At 49.4% G+C, this 20,579-nt stretch overlaps 1 protein-coding gene across 3 annotated transcripts; it reads left to right on the top strand.

Moving 5' to 3' along the window:
* The first annotated feature begins 50 nt into the window (after positions 1-50).
* Akap8 (A-kinase anchoring protein 8) lies at positions 51-20,204 on the top strand. Of its 3 annotated transcripts, none has more exons than XM_076559484.1 (14): positions 51-353; positions 2,735-2,773; positions 4,388-4,420; positions 5,160-5,439; positions 5,851-6,340; positions 6,748-6,877; positions 7,063-7,109; positions 8,440-8,473; positions 10,235-10,322; positions 12,930-13,071; positions 13,346-13,439; positions 14,260-14,390; positions 17,813-17,908; positions 18,388-20,204. In XM_076559484.1, the coding sequence occupies exons 1-14, from the start codon at positions 335-337 to the stop codon at positions 18,838-18,840; spliced, it is 2,076 nt and encodes a 691-aa protein (XP_076415599.1). In that variant the 5' UTR covers positions 51-334; the 3' UTR covers positions 18,841-20,204. The 3 variants fall into 3 exon arrangements, with proteins under 3 accessions (XP_076415599.1, XP_076415600.1, XP_076415601.1); XM_076559485.1 differs by lacking the exon at positions 51-353 and adding an exon at positions 520-1,446; XM_076559486.1 differs by lacking the exons at positions 51-353; positions 4,388-4,420; positions 5,160-5,439 and adding an exon at positions 1,230-1,446.
* The last annotated feature ends 375 nt before the right edge of the window (positions 20,205-20,579 follow it).

Raw genomic sequence — 20,579 nt, 5'->3', positions numbered from 1 at the left:
TTTATTTGTGTTGTTCCTGACTAGTGAGGGCGGGGCTCTGGAAAGTGTCCGGAGACTAAGTGCGCTTGCGCGCGGGTGGACGCGCTAGAGCAGCTCACGCGTGCGCGAACCTGGAAGCTCTTGCGCACTAGCTTACCCTTGAAACCCAACTCCATAGCCTAGCAACCCGGAAGGCTAGGCGGGACGGCGGGGCGGGCTCAGTTGGAGGCCAACCAATGGCAGTGCTCAGGAGGAGAGACGTACGTCCTTCGTTTTCAGTAGCAGACGGCACGTTGAACGCATGCGTTCTGAGGAAAGCTAAGACCAGGGTCTGCTGGCGGGTCGCGTCGGAGACATGGAGCAAGGCTACGGAGGTTAGTACGGGCTATTGTGTCGCGCGGTGGTTCGCGGGCCCAGCCGGCGGCCGGAACGCACTTGCCGCAGCCCGGTCCTGCGGAGTGTCGGCCGGGACGCGCGCGCGCCGCGCTTATTGGGCCTCCACGCCATCGTTCCCGGGGCGCTGCGTGTGGATTGGCCGGCGGGACTCTGGGGGGCGGATGAGGCGCGGAGGCCGGTGCCGTGGCGGGTTTCTGCAGACGCCTTGGGCCGTTCTCACCACGCAAACCTGGAGGATCTAGTCGCGGCCCAGACGCGGTGACCCGGCGGCCTCAGTCCCGCCTTCTCTCCCGAGGACGCCACAAAATGGCGGCTCTGGGGGCGGGGCTAAAGCGCGCCGGGGTCGAGGTCTGGCTGGGGTCGCCGGGGCCGCGGCGGCAGCTGGCCGGGCCCGGGGATTCGTCTGCAGCAGGCCGTGGTTGAGAGCACGTCCGGCGGTTGTTTTCCCGAATCCTTTCGGGCTGCGCGCGGTCAGCCCAGCGGTGCGACCCCTTGAGACAACCTGGCTGGGTCTCTGCAGTGTGCGCGGCGTGTGCTGCCCTTGGGAGGCGGACTCCTCCAAGAACCGGACGTTGAGGGACAGATGCTGCGTGGTTTTGTGCAAAGCCTGATGTTCTCCAGCCAGGACCACTCATTAGTCGTCCTTCTCCAAGTGTCAGTTTACTGAGGGACTAGAACTCTTGACTGTAACGTTACGGTGGCCTGGAGGGACCAAGGGGACGGCGGGAACGTTGCCTTTCCTAATTTAAATTTCAGCATCTTTTTGCATCTAGACTTCATTTCTCGAGCTATCTGCTTTTAACCTCTAGGATTCTAGAGAACCTCCTGGGAGGCCTTTACTCTGGGCCGAAATTGACCTGTAGGAGACACCCGGAGTGGGGCTCGAAGTGGGCTCACGAGTTGTTTGCGGCTTACAGCCGCTAGAGGAAGGATCTTGAGATCCCTGGAAACTGGCCTTGGCAGAGGCCTGAGGTGTGATGAGCACATGTGCTTGGGTATCATCAGGGACAACCTAGCAGCACTCTTGATCTTTCGGATCCTAGGTCTTCCATTCTTAGCTTTAACCACCAGGTATCTGTCACAACCCTGCTGTATGTTCCTTAGATTAGAGAACTTCATGGTGACCCCCACTTTCTACCTGCCAAAAACTTTACAGCCTCATTTAAAGTACTTGCAGCCTCCCTGGCTTCTTTCTCTCAAGGACTGTTCGATGGCATTTAGACCAGTGTCGAGCCCGGCGGCGGTGGCGCCACCTTCAAACCCAGCACTCGGGAAGCAGAGCCAGGCGGATCTCTGTGAGTTCGAAGCCAGCCTGGGCTACAGAGTGAGTTCCAGGACAGGCGCAAAGCTACACAGAGAAACCCTGTCTTGAAGAATGACTAGTGTCTCACAGGACATGATTTGTGCCCAGAGGTGGACCACTTACTGTTAAAAGGGCTGCTTGCTTAGCAGGGTAGAGCAGGGACAGGAAGCCATAGCCTGCAGCGATGAGAAGACAGCCTCAGGACAGGTGATAGTTCCCTAACTTAGCTTCAGCTCCTTTTTTTTGCTCTTAAGTAGCAGTTGGGTCTGGCAGTACTTGCTGAGTGCCTGTTCTGTCAACACACTGAAGGGACTTTGTTAACGGTGGGTGAGGGATAGTCCGGATATCACTTCACTTTACCAAAGTTAGGTTGTTGACAGCTAGGGGCTGTGGAAAGCTGTGTGCGAGGCTCCAGGAGCACAGATGAAGAGAATGTAATCCCCCTTCTGTTCAGGCAGGTGTTGTAGGAGTGACGTGGTAGGCGAGGAACACTGGGGGTCAGGCTGAGGCTTGAAAGCCTGGGACATTGAGTGTTTAGTTCCATGGAAGAAAACCCTTCGGTTTGTTTCTCAGTTAATGGGGCATTTCTGGCAGCAGTCTGAGCTGTTTTCCCACTCACGTGGTGGATGGACCAGTAGGGTGGGCATTATGGCCTGATGCTGCGTAGCTGGTCCTGTGCCCTCCCAAGTTTGGTTCCCTCGTTTTCCTGCTTTACCTCAGTGCAGCCAGATAAAGTGTCATGGTCTGCAGTTGCAGGGGTGGGTGAGGGTGGTGCACTACATTCCTCCATTCTAAGTTGACAATTTCTTAGGGTTTCTCTGTGTGGTTTTGGTGCCTGTCCTGGATCTCGCTCTGTAGACCAGGCTGGCCTCAAACTCACAGAGATCTGCCTGCCTCTGCCTCCTGAGTGCTGGGATTAAAGGTGTGTGTCACTGCTGCCCAGCTTAACTTGACACTTACTTCTAAAAGGGGAAATCCTTTTAGACTTTTTGGAGATCCTCAGAACCCACATTTTCTTGGTGGTGGATAGAATCTTGACACATGATCTTTTCACAGGCTATGGAACGTGGAGTGCTGGACCTGCCAACACTCAGGGTAAGTGGTTCCTGCTTGGTGGGTCGACTCAGGGGTCCCCCACACTGGACGCCCCTTTGTAGTAGAATCCAGCATCTGCCTTCACTGGGGTACAGTTGCCCACCCGGCCTTCCTTCCTTTTTTTTTTTCTTTCTAAAAAAGGAAGCCGGGCGGTGGTGGTGGTGGTGGTGGTGGTGGTGGTGGTGGTGGTGGTGGTGGTGGTGGTGGTGGTGGCGGCACACACCTTTAATCCCAGCACTCGGGAGGCAGAGGCAGATGGATCTCTGTGAGTTTGAGGCCAGCCTGGTCTACAGAGCAAGATCCAGGACAGGCACCAAGACTACACAGAGAAACCCTGTCTCGAAGAAAAAAAAAAAAAAAAACTAAAAAAGGAAGAATGGTTTACTGCAGCCGAGCAGAGGCTGGTTAGTAAATAGAATTCTGCTTGTATTGCTCCACCACCCTCCCACTAAGTTTTCTCTAAAAGCTGAAGGGACTTAGTAGATACTTAACACGGCAAGTGGCCCCCGGTCTGGGCCCCAGTAGCTCTCACTCACCCCATTAGTCTGTGTGTACAAATGGTGCATTTCCTTTTATATTTGGTGTGTCACGGAGAGTTTTTTATTTTGGTGGTACCTTTCCTGTGACCAATTTGAGAAATAACCTTTTTTTTTTTTTCTTTTTTTTCCTCGAGACAGGGTTTCTCTGTGTAGTTTTGGTGCCTGTCCTGGATCTCACTCTGTAGCCCAGGCTGGCCTTGAACTCACAGAGACCCGCCTGGCTCTGCCTCCCAGTGCTGGAATTAAAGGCGTGCGCCACCACTGCCCCAGCAATAAAACCTATTTTTAACTCAAGAACTCAGCAAAAACAGTGAGCAGATATGGCCATGGCTTTTGTTCACCCCTGTTTTCCCAGTCTAGAACCTGCCCCACACTCAGCCCTATTCCAGGGGACAAAGGCTTCCCTTTTTTCCCCAGTGCTGGGACATAACGTGTCCCTGGCACCATTGGAGGCAAACCACTTTTCTTTTGGTTTTTCGAGACAGGGTTTCCCTGTGTAGCTTTGCACCTTTCCTGGAACTCACTTGGTAGCCCAGGCTGGCCTTGAACTCACGGAGATCAGCCTGGCTATGCCTCCCGAGTGCTGGTGTTAAAGGTGTGCACCACCACCGCCTGGCTGCCACTTTTCTTTATATCAGCTTGTGTCCCAGGAGGTGGTCTCTGAGGACACCCATGCCACATAATATGGTCTTGTTGAGTTGAGAGTTTTTTTTTTTCCACTGGTGTCCTATTGGTATGATTGGCAGTAGCTAGGTGTGGGCTCCTGGTGGGAACTGAGCCTATATAGGGGAATCCCTCTAAGGTCCAGGCCAGACTGTCCTCTCAGTTGATATTGTAGTGTAGGTCAGCATCCTGGGGACTACTGTTCACTTTCTTTCCCGAGCTTTCAGGGGAGAAGTCAGGCTTGCCTGGGAGAGAAATATTGATATTGCTTTGTGCTCATTCTGTAAAACATGAGCATGCCACAGACCACTGCCGCCACCATCACATCCTGCCTTCTGGTGCCGTGAGGGGCAGCTGCCTTAGAGGAGTTGTGGTTCTGACATTGAAGCTCCTCTGTGTTGTCTCTCCTAAGGTACATATGGAGGCGGTGTGGCCAGCTGGCAAGGTAAGAAAGAGCTGCTGAAGGGAAACTGAGCAGCCACCCGGAGGGGCTCAGGCACAGGTTCCCATTCCCGATCCCGGCTGTGTACACAGCTCTGTTGACGGCTAAGAGTTGCTAGGATGCTGGGCGCTGAGGAGCACTGGAGCTAGGCTGTGCTGGGCGCTGAGGAGCACTGGAGCTAGGCTGTGCTGAGTGCTGAGGAGCACTGAGGCTAGGCTGTGCTGGGCGCTGAGGAGCACTGGGGCTAGGCTGTGCTGGGCGCTGAGGAGCACTGGGGCTAGGCTGTGCTGGGCGCTGAGGAGCACTGGGGCTAGGCTGTGCTGGGCACTGAGGAGCACTGGGGCTAGGCTGTGCTGGGCGCTGAGGAGCACTGGGGCTAGGCTGTGCTGGGCGCTGAGGAGCACTGGGGCTAGGCTGTGCTGAGGGGGGTTTGAACCTGTTGGAGAGGGATCATGGACGTAGTGCACAGCCAGCAGCATTCAGATGTCTTTGTCAGTTCCCTGAATTGCTGTTCCAAGGTTCTCAGCCACCTCTGGCCTTGGTCGGGGAACAAATGCTGCTGTCTTTAAAGAAAGCCTGCTACTACAACCTATGTCCCCTGTCTAGTCTTGACTGTTTGTATGTCGTGGTATGATGTTGGTGAACTGTTCCCTTCTTGGCAGGCAGAGTGCTCCGGCACACAGTGATGTCATGCGCGGCCTCGTGTACTAAGGTCTGACATTGTTCCTCTTTCTTCTGATAGGTTATGAGAGCTACAACTACTACAGCGCCCAGAACACCAGTGTCTCTGCAGGAGCACCTTATAGTTATGGCCCAGCCTCATGGGAGGCTGCCAAGGCCAGTGACAGTGGCCTGGCAGCTGGGAGCCCTGCCATGCACATGGCCTCTTTTGCCCCAGAGCCATGTCCTGACAATTCTGACTCGCTCATTGCCAAGATCAACCAACGTTTGGACATGTTGTCCAAGGAAGGAGGCAGGGGTGGGACCAGCAGCAGTGGGGAGGGCATGCAGGACCGAGACAGGTGATTATCGCCTTAAACCCTTCCTGGGTTTAAGAATCGCTTTCTGGCATCATGAGGTGGGGGTGGGTACCAGTTCTTAGAAAGACCTCTTCCCTGCTCCTGTGTATTAGACGGGAGTTGGACCCTGAGGGGAGAGGGGTGCTACAATAGGACTCAAAGGCTAAGCTGTTGGCTGGTTTAGTTAATCCCACACTTCATCTTCATCTGGCAAGGGCTTCATGCTCCTTCTTGTTAGCAGTGTTTGAATGAGGGTCTTGGGCTGTTTTGCCTTCTGGGTTGGTTTGGTTTCTTGTTCTGAATGGAAGGGGATCAGCTTAATGTAAAGTTAAGCTGAGGGCTGATGATGGGGTAGCCTGGGTAAATTAGCAAATCTTCCTGCTGCTCCTAATGGGTTGTATACTTCCTTTGCAGCTCCTTCCGCTTCCAGCCGTATGAGCCCTATGACTCCAGGCCCTGTTTGCCTGAGCATAATCCCTATCGCCCTAGCTACAGCTACGATTATGACTTTGACTTGGGGGCTGACCGAAATGGTAGCTTTGGTGGGACATTCAATGACTGTCGGGACCCAACACCAGAACGGGGCTCCCTTGATGGCTTCATGAGGGGCCGGGGCCAGGGCCAGGGCCGCTTCCAGGACCGGAGCAACTCCAGCACCTTCATACGTAGTGACCCCTTCATGCCACCCTCAGCCTCCTCAGAGCCCCTGCCCACTACCTGGAATGAGCTGAACTACATGGGTGGACGTGGTCTAGGTGGGCCCTCCACCAACAGGCCACCTCCTTCCCTCTTCTCCCAGTCCATGGCCCCTGACTACAGCATGATGGGCATGCAGGGGGTGGGCGGCTTTGGTAGCACCATGCCTTATGGATGTGGCCGGTCCCAGACTCGGATACGAGATTGGGTAAGTTTGCCAAGATCTGTCGGGCCTTCTTGCTTTTTCTTCCCAACAGCTTTATTGAGGTAAAAGCTGTGTGCCTTCGTATACTTGTAAGATGCTTTTACTCCCCAGTGTACTGTTCCACTGAGTGAAGTCTACGTCACTCGTTTTTAGATCATCCCCATCGCCTCATCTGTCTCTGTCCCTGGGTTGGCCTGGTGTGGATATTTCATAGCCGCAGAATCACACATGTGGCTTCGTGTGTCTAGCTTCTTCAAGCGTGACGCTGGCATTGAACTCCAAATGTAGTATTTCTTGCTTTTTGAAGACTTCCCTGCCTTTGTTCTCTGTTCTTACAAACTCTGATCTTCATCTGTGGGGCATCTTACTGGCCCAGGTTAGCGGTACATGGCATGTGCTTATATCTGTAGCCCAGAAGGAGAGGGTTTGAGCGCTTTGGACCAGACAACATGGGCAGGAAGCGGAAGCAGTTTCCATTGTATGAAGAACCTGATGCCAAACTGGCCCGTGCTGACAGTGAAGGAGATTTATCTGAAAACGGTATGCTCTGGGGACCACTGCACCAGGTGGGTGTCAGATGAGTCAGTAGCCTGCTCAGGACTTGAGGACATTGTTTGACTGATCAGCTGCGGACCCTGTTGTCAGTGGACAGTGGCTTGGGAGCACAAACCTGCTCTGGGGTCACCCACCTAGGAGCTAACACTTGTGTTTCCTGTGTCTGGCAGATGATGGGGCTGGTGACCTACGGTCAGGAGATGAAGAATTCAGGGGGGTAAGTTCACCTGTACAGATTCTTTTGTCTCTGGGGTTTCTTCTGTTCTTTATCTTCTTCCTCACAGAGGTGAAAATAGCTGTCTTGGTGGATTCAACCACACAAGTACATACCTCTTGGGAACATCCTGTCTGTAGAAACTGTCCCCCCCCCCCCCCATTTACTCTTCTCTCATGTTACATCCCGACCAGTTTCTCCTCCCTCCACTCATCCGAGTTGTTGTGTCCCGTCCCCCCTCTCCCCCCCCCCCCCCACACACACACAAACCTCTTCACCAGAAAAAGCTCCCAAACCCTTTCCCTTGCCGTACAGGCTTAAGTCTAGCCATCAGCCTCCCAACTGGGGGGCTCTGTAGGGTACTGCTGGCCCTGTCTGTGGCCTGTTGTCCTGACAGCTGGGGAGTGGCGGCAAAGGCCACACTGCATTCCTGAAGAGGGTACTTTTCTTATTCCCCGTGTGCAGTGTTAGAACATTTCTTGTAGGTACTTCTGGTGATCAGGTGGAGAGAAGGGGTGAGGGTGGGCTAACGGGGTCTTCAATAGCTTTTCCCTCTGGGTGGTAAGAGGTAGAATCCAGGGTATAAACAGGGCCCTTCAAGTGCTCTGCCAGTCCCCACCTGGTACTGCCAACAACGTTGAAGCTTTTCTAAGAGTCTTGCTTGTTCCCCATTCAGTTGACTTAGCTCTTGATGCTGGAAGTCTCTGCAGCTGTTTTGCTTTTCCGAGACAGGGTTTCTCTGTGTAGTTTTGGTGCCTGTCCTGGCTCTCGCTCTGTAGACCAGGCTGGCCTCTGCAGCTCTCTTAGACCTGGCCCTCCTTAGAGAATCCTGGGATCTGTGTTTATCCTAATTTGTTAGAACGCTAAACACACACTTGGAAACTTGGGAGAGCCTATTTCCAATCAGTGCTGGAATTTGAATACTATAGACTGGAGCTGCTTCTCTTACCAATGGGTGAACTCTTGTTCTGTGGTACAGAACAGTATGGGATTGCCGCTGCCACCACCCTACCCCACCCCCACTCCCCGAGGTAGGTTCTTCACTTTGGAGAGAACCAAGTTGGTGACTGTAGACAGAAGTTACCTTTGTAGCCTATTAATGCTAGTGAAGCATGACAGGACACTTGGGCTCTGCTCTATGGCTCTGAGGTTTCCCTTGCACTGCCTCATTTCCCAGCACCATAGTAGGCCAAGGTCTGTGGTGAAACCACACACTAGGTATTAGGGACCTGGGCTGGTTATAGAGAATTCTGGAACTTAGGGACCTGGGCTGGTTATAGAGAATTCTGGAACTCCCGCCTCACTGCCTGACGTTGCCTGTGTCTTTTTTCAGGAGGATGAGTTCTCTGACTCCAGAAAGCAGAGAGGTAGGCATCACCCAGTGTCCGTTGCGGCCTTCCTCTGTCTGACCCACACTCATTGCCAAGCTGGATGGCTCATGGCCAAGGAGCCGCAGGTGTGCAGTGGGCCTACACTGTGGGAACCACCCCCAGAACTTGGCTCCAATGTTTGGGGCAAGATTTGCTTGAAAGGAGTTCATTTGCCTCAGTGGATACAGATACCGGTAGTAGGAGTTGGGGAGCCCATCTCTGGGTATCTGTGATACCCATGGGAGGAAAGTGTGTTTCCAAAATCTGAAGAGAAAGAGGCTCCTTTTTTATTCCCATCTTCTTCTCATAATCTAGCCCATCTTCACTATTCCCACCACCTAGTTTTTTGGGTTTTTGTTTGTTTTATTTTGGTTTTTTCAGTTGTGAGCCTCAGTCTGTGCCCTGGCCTCTGTCAGAAATACTGGCAACTTCAGTACGTGTGGACAGAGAGCATATACCCGCTGTGGTTGGCCTATAAGGTGCTCTCAGACCCAGATTTCAAAAGCAGTTACCACTGAACAGGTCTTGTCAGTCCTAGGTCAGGACCAAGAGCCCAACAAGGTTGTCCACTGGGGTGAGTTGGAGCAGCAGCCGGTGTTGCGAGGCCTTAGTTCACCCTGCAGCCCTTGGTCTTCCTCCCTGTTTGGGCCTGTCGTAGTCTGTTCCCCTCAAGGACCACAGACTGACCCTCACCCTCTGATGTGAAGGCCCGTGGCTCCTTTAAGGTTCTCAGGTTAGCTAACCCTCAGATGTCCCCACCCCACATACTAGAGTTTTGTCCACAGCGTGGGGTTCTCCCCAGCATTTAGCAGCTCGTGCAGCCGGGTAAATGCTAAAGCAAAGGTGACATGTTTGTTGCGCACAGGTCCTGCTACCCAACCGGGATGACTTTGCTATTAAACAGCAGTCATAGTTTCAGGCAGTGACCTCTTGCCAAAAGTCCCACACGTCCTTTTGAGAGGCTTCTGAGCAGCGCACGCCGGTCGCCATCTTCGTGGGACAGTCTCGGGACTGGCATCAGGGGTAGGGGTTACAGTTCAGATGCTTATCCAACCTTTTTTCAGCATCCAGCCCTGGCCCTGAGCCTGGGGATCTGATGTGGTCTCATGCTGAGATGCTGGCCACAGGGCTCTCCTGGGAGCTATGCCAGCCCCAGGGAATGGATGGGAGGACCAATTGGTCTCTTCCCATTTTTGTTTCTAGGATTGCTTCCCACTCAGCCTTGGGAAAGTCCAAGGTTCTTTGTTTTGTGAGTGGAAGATAGATTTCGGGCCAGCAAGGACTGTCAGACCTGCTGAGCCCTTAGTTCAGGTGAGGCCAACTGGACGGTCACCACAGCCCACCTAAAGGTGGGATGGAGGGCGGCAGTGCAGCTTGCTTTATTTCCTGAGGCCTTCCAACTGCTGCCTCTGGGGATATTCGCTGCTCTTTGAGTGACGTGGGAGAAGACCCAACAACAGAGTGCTATATTGGACCAGTAGGCTGGGACAGAACAGAGTAGGTGGCCATGAGTGGGATGGGCCTCTGCCCATCAGGCCATGGGAGGAGTGAGGCAACTCCTCTGGGTTCTCATCAAAGGTCCTGGTCCATCAGGAGCCTCTAATAGCTCCTCGGTGCCTTGGGGTATCCTGGCTCTTCCACAAAAGAAATGGAAGATGGGCACAGGGTATGGCTGCCAAGCTGCAGCATCCAACCTGGCCCTGGAGCTGACCTTGCCTGCAGGCTCCTCAGTGTCTCGAGGGGACTCTTCTGTTACAGGAGAAAAGGAGGATGAGGACGAGGATGTGAAGAAGAGACGGGAGAAGCAAAGGAGGAGAGACAGGATGCGGGACCGAGCAGCTGACAGGTAAGGGACCACTGAGGCAGATTGACAGGCTAGGTAAAGATCCCCCACTGAAGGCAGTGTCTGGGCACTGTCAACCTCTCCAAGCTCACCTGTCCTCCTCCTGTTATGCACAGGAGTTTAGTTTGATGTCCTCCAGCTATCAAGAAATCTTAGCCAGTTACCAAGAGGTCCAGCTTAGGGAAGTGTGTGAAAGATGGGTGTAGTTCACTTTGCTTGGAGAATCCACCTCTGAGACCACTGTCCTTCCTCACGTTTGGAATTGGGGCCCTGCTGCTAGAACTGTGGAGGTCAAACATGCCCATCAGGGGGATCTCGTGCCTCCTCAGCAGGCTAAAATGTCTCCTGACTTGACATTCAGCCTCCCAGAAAGTGACCTTCATTCAACAAAAGTTGCAAGAGGAAGGTGTCTTGGTTCCCTGTCCAAATCTAGATAATCTCTGGAATTCAGCAGAGTGAGAATACGTGTGTGTGTGTGTGTGTGTGTGTGTGTGTGTGTGAGAGAGAGAGAGAGAGAGAGTGTGTGTGTGAGAGAGAGAGAGAGAGTGAGAGAGAGAGATTGATTGATTGATTGATTGATTCTGCTGGTCAAATTTTGTCTCAAAATAGAAGACCCACAGGGTGCTGTTCTAATACACCATAGGTCTGCCCCTCATGATTCATTGGTTAAGCAGCTACTGGCTAGAAGTCAGAGTCACTGGTGGCTGGATCAGTGTTGCTTCCTGTCATTGTCTTTACATAACAGATGCTCTTACCTGCAAAGCCATCTCCCCAGACCAAATGACTTCTTCGTTTTTTTATTTATTGTGGAATAGGGCATATGTTTATGCAGAGGTGGTTTTGTGTGTGTGTGTGTGTTTGCCACAGCATGCTTACAAAGATCAAAGGACACTTTGTAGGAGTTGGTTCTTTTTCCATCATGTGTTTTCCTACAGATCCACGCAAGTCTTTAAACGGTGTCAAGTGCCTTTACTCACTGAGCAATTTCTCCAGGTTATAACCCCTGGTCTTAAAGCTCAGGTACTACCATAATTTTCCTCTGCAAAGAAATCCTTAGCAAAAGACTTAACAGTAGAAGCTAGGAATCTAAGAACAAAACACAAAGTTATCTTTTCCTAGAAGCTCATCGACCCTTGATTTGGGCTGGCGCAATGACTTGGTGGTTAAAGACAGTTGTTGCACACCTGTTGGCCTGAGTTTGACTCCTGGGATCCACATGGTAGGAGAGAACCAGCTCTCACAGATTGACCTCTAACCTCTGCACAAACACTTGCCCCACTCCCCAACGAATGAAGTTTTTAAAAAAGCCATTTTGGTCTGGGGTGAGCATTGGTTCTGTAGATAAGTGTGTAAGCATGAGGACCCAAATTCAGATCCCCAGCACCTACACAGGAAAGGCCCAGCATAGCCATCTACATCTGTAACCTCAGCACCGGGAGATGAGACAGAAGGATCACAGGGGTTTGCTGGCTGATAGCCCAGCTCCAGGTTCAGTGAGAGACCCTGTCTCAAAGGAGTAAGGTGGAGAGTGACAGGACAGGACATCTGACCTCTAGCCTCCTGATAGGTGTGCATACCCACACACAAAAGCAGGCAGGCGTACACACCCCTTATTTCTAAATGATGAAAGGGTTTGGGTCTGTTGTCCTGCCAGTGAGAGGTGAGGTGACACTTATTTTTGTGATGTTGGGGATGGAATCCAGTGTATGCCAAGTAAATGCTGTAATAACTGAATTCCATCTGTGGCCCCGTGCCTGGGTTGGTTGGTTGGTTGGTTGGTTGGTTGGTTGGTTGGTTAGTTGGTTGGTTGGTTGGTTGGTTTTTTTGTTTACTTTTGTTCTGTTTCTAATCTTCAGTCTCAGCACTAATGACCCAGGATTCAAAGGAATGTAAGGTTGTCAGAGAGATCTGGGCATGGTGGTGCGGGCCTTTAATCCCAGCATTTGGGAAGCAGAGGCAGGGAAGGCCAGCCAAGGCTACACAGGGGGAAACCTTCTCTTTTTCTAAAGATTTATCTATTTATTCTGTATACAGCATTCTATTTGCATGTCTGCCTGTACTCCAGAAGAGAGCACCAGATCTCATTACAGATGGTTGTGAGCCACCATGTGGTTGCTGGGAATTGAACTCAGGTCCTCTTGAAGAGCAACCAGTGCTCTTAACCGCTGAGCCATAACTCTCTAGCTCCGGGAAACCTTGTCTTGGTGAAAGGAGGGGTGGGGGAGATTGTCAGAGAGGAGAATAGAATTGCAACAGAAAATGTCAGCCCGTTCAACTCTTTAATCATCAGTTCTGCTCAAAGAGCCTATGAATGTCTCCTTTTCATTCATCACTTTAGAGAATTCTTTTTGGCCCAGAACAGTTAGTATGCTACTGAATAGTTTTCAGGAAATGTTTGTGAGTCTGTATCTCACTCTTCAGACAAAGACGTTTGGTAAATTCTGTTTCCTAGCTGGGCTTAGTGGCTCAACACCTGAGAGGCTGAGACTGGGAGACGCTTTCTTTGACTCCCTTAAGGACAAAAAGAATCCTGTTTCCTTTTGCATTTCTGTACCCAGAGATGAGCTGGTGATCCCTGTGTTACCACTTCTTTTCTTGTTCCCTCTCTAGGATTCAGTTTGCCTGTTCTGTATGCAAGTTTCGTAGCTTTGAAGATGAAGAAATCCAAAAGCATCTGCAAAGCAAATTTCACAAAGAGACTTTGCGGTTTATAAGTACCAAACTGCCCGACAAGACAGTGGAGTTCCTCCAGGTAAAGGATGCTGCAGTGTGTTCATGGAAAGCCCCACAAGTGTTAGGAACCTTCAGAAGGTTAAGGGGAATGAAAGACCCAAACATGATCCAATTTCTTTTCCCAAATTGAAATTATTGTGTCTGTACCTGTGTCACAGAGTGATAATAGTTCTAACCACAACAGATTTTGCCCATGAAGCTGCCACAGTAGCATCTTCGACCTTTGTGCAGTTGAGAAATGCCCAGCATAGTGTGTTCTCATTTCATTTGGTGGCATCTCTCCATCCTTCCAGGAGTACATCATAAACAGGAATAAGAAAATTGAGAAGCGGCGTCAGGAACTGTTGGAAAAGGAAAGCCCTAAGCCTAAACCAGATCCATTCAAAGGTCAGTTGTGATCCAGTGTCCAGGTTATTCTGGACTCAGTGTGGGCTGGCTGCTCCTTTTGAAGGACTCAGGTTTGACTCCAGTTACCACAGCTCACAACCATGTGTGGCTCCAGTCCCCGGCTCTAATGCCCTCTTTTGGCTTCTGTGCACATAGGCATAGGTATAGATAGGATACCTGTACACATAAACTAAATAGATTGAAGAAGAAGAAAGATGGTACAGAGGCTTGTTCAGCTCTGTATGTTACAGTACTTAGCTAGTATACATAAGGCCTGGGCTTGTTTTAATCCCTACCATATAAAACAAACAAACAAACAAATAAATAACCAGTCCAAGAATGCTGGCTGATCTCCCAGAGGTCCTGGAGTTGATGCCCAGCACCAGCCACAACTATCTGTAACTCCAGTTCTAGGAGATCCAGTGCCCTCTTCTGGCCGCCTTGGGTACCAGGCACACGTGGTGAACAGACATATGTGCAAGTGAAATGAAAGTCTTTTTTAAAAATTAAAAAACAACAATGCAATGCTAGCTCAGGACTGCCAAGAATGTGAAGCCAAGTCCTTAGTGGAGAGAAGCCCTGGGTGCAGTGAAACACACATAACAGCTCATCAGAGTGATGTGAAACAACCTGATGGTCCTCTCCCTGGTGTAGACACAGCTGGAAGGATGAGACGTGGACAGGTCTCCTACGGGAGCATATAGTAGAGTGAGCTCCACCCTCTCCCCTTCTGTCCTAATGATGTCCTTAGAGGGTGGCCCAGGGAGATAATGTGTGCTGGAAAGGAGGAAGAGAACTGCTTGTTTGGGTTCCATTCCAGGGATTGGCCAGGAGCATTTCTTTAAGAAGATTGAAGCCGCACACTGCCTGGCCTGTGACATGCTGATTCCTGCACAGCACCAGCTCCTCCAGCGGCATCTGCACTCTGTGGACCATAACCATAACAGAAGGGTAAGCCTTCTTCCTTTGATGTAGGCTGGCTCCTGGAGTGACCATTCCCCTGCTGCCTGTCGGGTGAGATTAGACCCTGGATGTTGTACCAGGGATGCTCATATCACTGGCAGGTTTTGCAGTGAGCCTGTCATCCTTACTATAACCATCACCCCTGATTCTATTAAAATGCAAGTTGGATTTGGAGACTAATTTGAGAGGCAAGCTTCCATTCTCTCTTGTTCTTTTTCTCTCCCTCTCTCTCTTTCTCTCCCTCCTCCTCCCCCTCTCCCCCTCCCCCTCCACCTCCCCCTCTCCCTCTCCCTCTCCCGATAGGTTCACTGTATAGCCCCAGCTGACCTGTAGCTTAAAGATCCACATGCCTCTGCCTCCCAGGATTAATGGTATATGCCTACACACACACACCTGGCTCTATCTCTTGGTAGAGTAGGCACAGAAATTTGGTGCATGGATTGGTTGTATACAGTAGCTGACATTCTGAATTGACACTGTTTTCTACAAATCACACAAAGTTTCTCAATTGCTAAAAAAAAAACTGGGTTTCTATAAAGTGAGGCCAAGGGCGATTCAGAGCTCAGTGGCCTGGGGGACCAACCTGGGTTTTAGTGCTGGTTTGGTTTTTCCTTGATGATAAAGCTGATGCTATAGGCTTAACCCAGGGACTAGCAAGGTTTTGTTGTTGCTGTTGTTTCTTTCATAAAATGTCTGATCATAAATATAGTTTGCCTTCATCAGTGAATTCCACAATCATAGATTGATTGACCCAACAGAGGATTGAAAACATTTGGTAGAGGAATTACAGCTGTACTGAACACACTGCAATACTTCCGTGTTCCCCAGCCAATACCTTAGAGCTGTTTGCACAGCCTTAGTTATGTTAGGCTTCTAAGTCATCAAAAATACAGGGAGAGGGTATGCATAGATTCCATGCAAACATCTGGGCCATTGTATAGGACATTTGGATGTCCGTGAAGTTTGTTATCTGCAGTTGGGATGGCTCTTCGAGTCCAGAGCATCTGACCTGTGCTGTGTGGTAACTGCTGTGGATATGCAGGAGCAACCACGGTTGACAGTGGATATGGCTGCATTGCTGGCCATCTCGATCAAGATAAGAGTACCAGTGACTGACCTCCCATCTCTTAGTGCTTGAGGGTGGTTTTGGTTTGGTTTTTCAAGACAGGGTTTCTCTGTGTAGCAGCTCTTACTATCCTAGAACTTTCTTTGTCGATCAGGTTTGCCTCTGTCTCTCAAATGCTAGGATTAAAGGCATGCACCACTACTGCCCGATGATTTATTTTTATTTTCTGTGTACACTTGTTTTGCCTGTTTGTGTGCCTGATGCATCATATGAGTGTCTGGTCTTGTGGATGTCCAAAAAGATCCAGATCCCCTGGAATTGTAGAGGCTCCAGTTGTAAGCTGCGTGTGGGTGCTAGGAACCAACTCGAGGTCCTCTACAAGTGCAACAAGGGTTCTTGACCACTGAGACATCTTTCCAGTTCCTCTTAGGACTTCTAGAGATCATCAGAAGAGCAGTCTACATGAAGTGATAAGCCAGAGCAGTCTAGTAGCCGGGCAGCAGTGGTGGCACACACCTTTAATCCCAGCACTCAGGAGGCAGAGCCAGGCGGGTCTCTCTGAGTTCGAAGCCAGCCTGGTGTACAGAGCAAGATCCAGGACAGGCACCAGAATTACACAGAGAAACCCGGGGGGGGGGGGGGGGGGGGGGGGACGACAAAAAAAAAAGCAGTCAAGTGGTCCATGAACTGTTTTTTGAGATCTCACTTTGTGGAGGCTGGGCTCAAAGGTGTACATCACCATGCTTGGCACAGTCTGTCAAGTTTTGACTAGTGCTGCTGGGATTTACTATGAGGACAATATAACACCCACCCACCCCAAGAAAAAAGAAAAGATTTGCCCTTTTCCTCTATTTAGTCCCCACAACTTACCTTTTTGTGGTTTTTTGAGACAGGGTCTCACTAAGTAGCCTTGGCTGTCCTGGAACTTGGTATGTGTCCAGACTGTCCTTGAACTCAGGAGAGTTAAGGTGAGCACCACCATGCCTAAGTGCTCACTCTTTAGCCTTACCTCTGCATACAGTACATGGTCTTCAGGGTCACACTGGTTTTTGTCTTTCAACTTTTCCACTTAGTTGCTCTGCTCTTATTTCAGGGGCTCTCTGGTACTTTCTTTCAAAAGCATTTTGAGATCTTTCTCCAAAATGAAGAAAGATGGCAGTTGCATGTCATGACAGCTTGGCAGGGTGTCCTAGTTTCATTTCTCACTGATAAATTACCCTAACCATGGGCACCATGAGAACACTGCCCACAGAATCAATTGACCGGGACTCATGGGGGCTCACAGAGATCAAGGAGCCTTGTATCTGAACCTAGGTCCTCTACATATGTGTTATGGCTAAGTACCTTGGTGTTCTTGTGGTGTTCCTAACAATGGGAGAAGGGGCAGCTGACTTTTTTGCCTACTTATGGGACCCTTTTCCTTCTACTGAGTTACCTTGGCCATCCATGATGTGATAGTATGTACTTGGTCTTATTGGAACATATTATGCCCTGTTTGATTGATAATCCCTGGGAGGCCTGCTCATCTCTAACAGAAGACGGAAGGGGTGTGGATCTGCGGGAGGGGATACAATGTTAAAATGAAAACCTTCATTTTTGACTAGACAGAAAATGGGAACTGCTGTGGGGCGAGCTTTCTGTATGCTGTGAATATATGTTGCTCCCATTGGTTAATAAATCTGCTTTGGCCTATGGTGAAGGCATGATAAGAGCCAAGTGGGAAATTCAAGAAGGATACAGGGAGAAGAAGGGCAGAGTCAGGGAGATGCCCAAGGAATAAGATGCCAGCAGACCGGTAACACCATGGCTACGTCACAAAATATAGATTAATAGAAATGGGTTAATTTAAGATGTCAGAGCTAACTAGCAATAAGCCTGCGCCTTAGACCAAACAGTTTATAATTAACAATAAGCCTCTATGTATTTATTTGGGACCGAGCTGTGGAACACAGGAAAACTTCGGCTACACTGACCAAAAGCAACTTGGTGCAAACCCTTTGATTTACAATTCCAGGTTACAGTACATCATTTCAAGGAAGTCAAGGTGGAACCTGCATCAACTGTCGCATTATAGTCCAGATCAGAGAGAATGTATGCTGCATGCTTAGTGCTTAGCATACTTCTCTCCTCTTACATAGTCCAGAGGCTGGTGCCACCCCTGACTTCAGCCAGCCTGATCTAGACAGTAGAGCATTGAGACTCTTCAGGCGATTGGGCTGTGTCAAGTTGACGGTTAAACTAACCATCACACACCCTGCCTAGTTGTCTGGCTGTTTTTTTTTTGTTTTTTTTGTTTTTTAAGAAATTTTTTTTTTCACTTTACATTTTTGGTTGCCTTTTACAGTTGGCTGCTGAGCAGTTCAAGAAAACAAGTCTCCATGTGGCTAAGAGTGTTTTAAACAACAAACATATAGTGAAGATGCTGGAAAAATACCTCAAGGTTTGTATTTGTGAATCTAGTGAGCCAGAAAAGCCTTTGGGAATGGAAGATTTGTATGGAATGTAGACAGGGCCATAGTAAAAACCAGGCTGAAAACAGTGCAAATAGAGTCTCTGGGTGGCACTAGTGGTGGAATATTTATTTAGCATGTGTGATAACTTGGATTTAATTTCCGACATTCCCCTCCCAAAATGTGCATGACAATTAACAAATAGTGGCCATGAATTTGAGGAAAGGTGGAACGTGGGAAGAGTCGGAGCAAGGAGAGGGAAAATGGCGTAAATGCAGTACTTCTATATGTGTGAAATTCTCATAAATAACAATAATCAAACTCTGAATTTGTAAGCTTTGAGAACTGAAAGCTGCAGCCTACTACTGTCCTATGCTGCTTTGTAGACTCCATTCCTAAGAACAGGAGCTCCTCACAAACTGGGCCTCTGTCTGGCTCTGGCACTGAGTTGTGTTTCCTCTTTGTCCAGGGTGAGGATCCTTTTGCCAATGAAACAGTTGATCTCGAGACAGAAGGAGATGAAAATGTAGGAGGAGAGGAGAAGGAGGAGACACCAGAGGAGGTCGCTGCAGAAGTCTTAGCAGAGGTGATTACAGCAGCGGTGAGAGCTGTGGAGGGGGAAGGCGAGCCAGCTGCAGAGCATAATGAAGTTCCTGCTGAAGTAGAAGGCTCTGTGAACACAGCGGAGACCAGTAGTGACCCGCACACAGAAAAGCTGCTGGAAGAGCAGACCTGTGAAACAGCATCTGAAAATAGGAACACCGAAGACAAGGTCCGAAGTGAGGCCGCTCAGGGCAGAAATGAAGCGGTCATGGCAGCAGCAGAAGCAGAGAGCACCATACCTGTTACAGCTATCCCAGGAATCCTGGACGATGAAGTGGGACAAATTGATGCAGACTCTAAAGATACTCCCACAGAATGACCTTTTCTTCCCTGTTTCAAGGGATGTGTTATCTCTTTGTTTTATAAGCAGTACTAGGTGTATGTTATTTGATGGAAAGACTCAGCCATTTCCTTCCCAATGTACCTCAAGGGCTGATGCTATACAGTGAATGGCTTCCCACCTCTGTTAGAATACAAAGAGGTAAACACATTTTCCCAAGTGGCCTTTGATGGCTCTCTGTGCGCTGCAGTTAGAATAATAAAAGTAGAACTTCCTAATACTTGGTAAATATGGCAACTGACAGAATGTGGGGTTTTGTTTTCTATTGTTTGGTTGGTTGTTTTTGGCTTGGGAAGCAGCTTGATAGGACTATAACTTGCTCAAGTTTTTTAATTATTTAAGAGGATTCCCTTATTCACCCTCATGGCATGTAGTGTGGGACATTACAGTTCAACCATCCATGTGGGTGAGAGTGAGATTGTACCCCCATCCTATTCTGTCCTCCTCCTAAGATGTCCTGCCTAAGATCAGACAAAAATTTATTTGGGTCTTTATTTAGCTTTGGCATTGAGGTAGCATATTGCTTGGCCCACGCTGGCCTTCGAACTCAATCCTCCTGTCTCAGACTCTGGAGAACTGGGACCATGTGTGTTCAGCTGGGCTTTGGGTGTTTTTTTATAATCCACTGTAATTCTATGTTCCTCACCAGAGGCAGCAGCATCCTGTTGGCATTGGGTGTCTGCCATGTCACAGAGATGACCTTGGCCTGTGCGTGCAGTCTGAGAAAGTCTCTCGAGCTGTTCCGTAGGAAGCGTCCTCACCTGAGCCTCTAGAAGGAGGACACTGCCAAGGGCATTGGTTCTCGCTGTTCATTCTTGCTAATCAGTTTCATGTCTTGCCTCTTTGTGTTCCACCTCTCCATTGCAGCATTTTTGTGTTTTTGTTGTTGTTGCGCTTAACTCCGTTATTCCCACCAAAAAGTAAACACATGAAATTATTTCATTGATGGAAAACAAATTTCCGTAGATGGGATCTATCTGTAAAAAGCTAATACAATTAGTGAATATGTTTTCAATTTAAGCAAATAGTATTTCTTTGGCAGTTCTGAATCTGAGAAAGGGAGGCTTAGCATGTCTTTAAGGTAGCATGTACCAGGTTTTATAGAATCAGAATAATGATTTTTGTTTTCCCTTTTGAAATTACAATACTGTGTTCATCCTTGACTGTACACAGCTCACATCTTGGAAACAGCCAGTGGGGAATTATTAATTACAAAAGAGGCAATAAAATACTGCAGCAATTCCATCAGCACTTCTGTCAAGGAGCATTACTGGGATATGAGATGAACTTTAATGGGAATATCAATGTCAAAACTTAATAAGCAATAAAGTGATACCACTGAACCATTGCTGTTCATCATTGCTGCTGGGAAGATTGGTCTGAGGAGTGTGTGTATGTTCTGTGAATGGAACTTAGGGCCTCCTGGCAAGCACCATTTTTTTTTTTCTTTTTACATTTACTTATTTAGTACGTGCACATGAGTGTGCCATGGTGTGTATATGGAGTTGAGAGGACAGCTTGTGGGAGACCTCCCTTCCACTGTGTAGTGGATCCCAGGGATCCAGTTCAGGTCATCAGGTTTGCTTGGCAGCCAACACCCTCCCCTGATGAGCGGTCTCTCCAGCGTTGGTTTGATAGTCTACCTAGAGTATTGGGATTACCAAAAAAAAAAAAAAAAAAAGTTGACAATTGAGCTCTGTAAACCAGGCTGGCCTCAA

The sequence above is a fragment of the Peromyscus maniculatus genome, chromosome 22, assembly GCF_049852395.1.
Source record: "Peromyscus maniculatus bairdii isolate BWxNUB_F1_BW_parent chromosome 22, HU_Pman_BW_mat_3.1, whole genome shotgun sequence".
Lineage (NCBI taxonomy): Eukaryota > Metazoa > Chordata > Mammalia > Rodentia > Cricetidae > Peromyscus > Peromyscus maniculatus.
Note: the sequence above shows the minus strand (reverse complement) of the source record. Positions and strands in the feature narration are given on the sequence as shown.